The following is a 2710-nucleotide window of genomic DNA, read 5'->3' as shown; positions in this document are numbered from 1 at the left end:
CATACATATCATGACAGGTATCGGCTAAAAAAGAACAATTATTTCTCATGTTACTTATAAATACAAGCTATCCGTTACGCTGTAACTTTAATTTTTGCGGTGTAGAGATGGACTATTCTATCGCTATTCTAATTTTAGTATATACATAGCGTTTAGCTTTCTTCACAGGGAGAAGACAACCTCTAAAAAAAGAAAAAAGAAAATTGATATAAAACGTTTGTCGCAGCACTAAAATAACACACTTCAACCATACACTCAAAGTAAGGAACTGAACCTTATTTTTGCGACAAAAAACTTACGATATCGACTCAATGATGGATTTTACTCGAGGTATTTCAAGTGTTCCGAGGAAATTTACCTGCACGAACAAAACTTTTACGATCCTGCTGGTGATTATTTTATCGTCTATGATCTTGACTGCAGAAGCTTTCCCAAAAACAAGAATATTTTTGTAAGTATTTTATCGAACAATGATTTATGATAATTTTAAAAACTCTATTTGTGTTCTATTGAGCGCAGTGGGCTACTTTTTACCAAGATCAAGATTTTCAACCAGTTTATTCTTATTTTATAAAAAAAATATTAGAAATAACAGAAGAAAATTAAGTAGCTTTCCAAATTTTACGTTAAACAAAATGATTCAAGTATTGACGAAATTTAGCCAGTAGCATTAACAAATGATTTTTTCGCAGTAAACGTATGAAGGCCTGTAGAGGAAGAGTGAAGAACTTGTGTGACAAGCTATCGTCATATTGCAATCCCAGAATTTTGAAAAGAAGCATCATTGATGATGGTAAGTCCATAATTCTATTTACTGGTATTTTCTTTGGTTATTTTTTGTTTGACCTTTTACAAAAAATAAAAAAATTGCGCATGTTTAACTGCATCATATTTTTTGTAAAGTGCAGGCTACTTTACGCAGCTGTAGGTCTATAATTATCTAAAAATTTAAAACGCTCTCGTAATGATACAAATAAAAGATTACTTTGGCTTCATAAAAGTCGCTTAATATTATTTTAAAATCTTATTTGGCTTTTCTTGTAATTTATTTTGAACCAAATAAAATAGCATTTCTCTAGAGTGAAAAATGAGAAATTCAAAAATGTACTTAAAATTAAATGCAAATGTTGTTCTATTTTCATGTAAGTCTCACGTGAACCGATTGCTTGCGCTTCCAAGCACTAATATTTCCAAGTATAGCTTGGTTTTATTTGTAACAGACCTTAGGCGAAATGAAAAAAATCTTCTTTTGAAGTCAAAGTAATCTGCTTTAATCTATCGCTTTAAAGAATGACTTCGTTGTTTATTTTCAATCGTTAATTTTATTTTCAGATTTCCAAACTGGGAATTTTATTCATAAAATTTTCAAAAAGTCTCACAGAAAGCACTTTCATGTGAATTGCCGGATTTGCGACAGCTACTGCTGGTAAAAATCTCTGGAGAAATCTAATCACTACCAAGTTCGACTCTGCCGGAAGGAACTGTAATTCTTCAATGCGCAACTTGTCACTGTACGCACTGATCAAATGTACCGGTAGTGTAGACAAACTCAGTAAAATTATGCTCCTTTTTTACAATATGTCAACGTTTGCAGACGTTAAAGTGATGTAAAATAGATCATTTTGCTGCTGAGTACGAGAATTCACTTGCACACTAGCACAAACTAATCATGAAATAAGTGATTTCCAACTTGGACATAGCAAATCCTTCGGGGTCTGTTCAATTGTTTCAAACGGTTCGTGGACATTTTCATTTCTGATATTTTGTTTGCACGTGATAATTTGTTGATTTTTTGTGTGCAATAGCAACCCCGAAAATAATAGTTTAAGTTAGCAGTGCACCCAATCAACGGCTCAAATGTCACTTGAAATAATTTCCAAAGAAAAGTTTAGGAAATGCTCCCAAAAGTTGATAAATTTTGTTACGACGTTCACGACTACACATAATGTTGGGAATCATTATGGTAAACTGTAACAGCTGCGACCACGAACCGAAACGTTCCTTCTGTAGATTAGTAGAATAGCACAAGCACGAGCACAAGAAAACGTATTTCTTGGAACACACGTAAGCTGCACGGAATTTTAAAATACATTATGTGAGTTTCATTACATGTTTTTGTCCGTACGCACACATGATTGTTATTTATTTTAAGCTTGAGCTTTGTTTGGTATCTGTGGTTTTCAGCTGTACTCGTAGTTTCTTTCAAGCGTTTGAACCGTATTTCTTAAATTATTTAATTGTTGTCCAAAGATTTATCAAACTGTTGTTTTATTTTTATATTCTTTTCGATATTCGCATTTAATTGAAAAATGAAATAAAAATTGATATTGAAATCTCCAGTTTGGGTTATTTAATTATTCAAGCAAAAAGGATTTTTACATCAAAGTTTCAAAAGGCAGAATATCTGTGATTTTTGTGAGAAGGGCAAGAACAATCTCAAATACTGATGAGGAAACCAAAAACATAAAGTGAGTTTTATCTCAAAAAACTCTATTTACAACCATGATATCGCCGAGGAAACCCAATGGCAACATTGTTACAAACAGACAAGGAATTAATAAACAATAAATAGATTAAGTAGCGGCGATGATAATGACAACAGGATAAATGATCTCAATATATCATAGTTTCAACACCTGGATAAAAAAAAGATGATTTGTATGAGTTATGTATCAATTAGAAGAAACAAAGTTTCAAGCCGACGCCATTT

At 32.2% G+C, this 2710-nt stretch overlaps 1 protein-coding gene across 1 annotated transcript; it reads left to right on the top strand.

The window, feature by feature from the left end:
- The first annotated feature begins 254 nt into the window (after positions 1 to 254).
- Positions 255 to 2327, top strand: LOC145777600 (uncharacterized). The gene is made up of 3 exons (XM_082589025.1): positions 255 to 451; positions 693 to 793; positions 1333 to 2327. Exons 1-3 carry the CDS (start codon positions 312 to 314, stop codon positions 1428 to 1430), a joined length of 339 nt encoding a protein of 112 aa, XP_082445151.1. The 5' UTR covers positions 255 to 311; the 3' UTR covers positions 1431 to 2327.
- The last annotated feature ends 383 nt before the right edge of the window (positions 2328 to 2710 follow it).

The sequence above is a fragment of the Aplidium turbinatum genome, chromosome 9 (genome assembly GCF_918807975.1).
Source record: "Aplidium turbinatum chromosome 9, kaAplTurb1.1, whole genome shotgun sequence".
NCBI lineage: Eukaryota > Metazoa > Chordata > Ascidiacea > Aplousobranchia > Polyclinidae > Aplidium > Aplidium turbinatum.
Note: the sequence above shows the minus strand (reverse complement) of the source record. Positions and strands in the feature narration are given on the sequence as shown.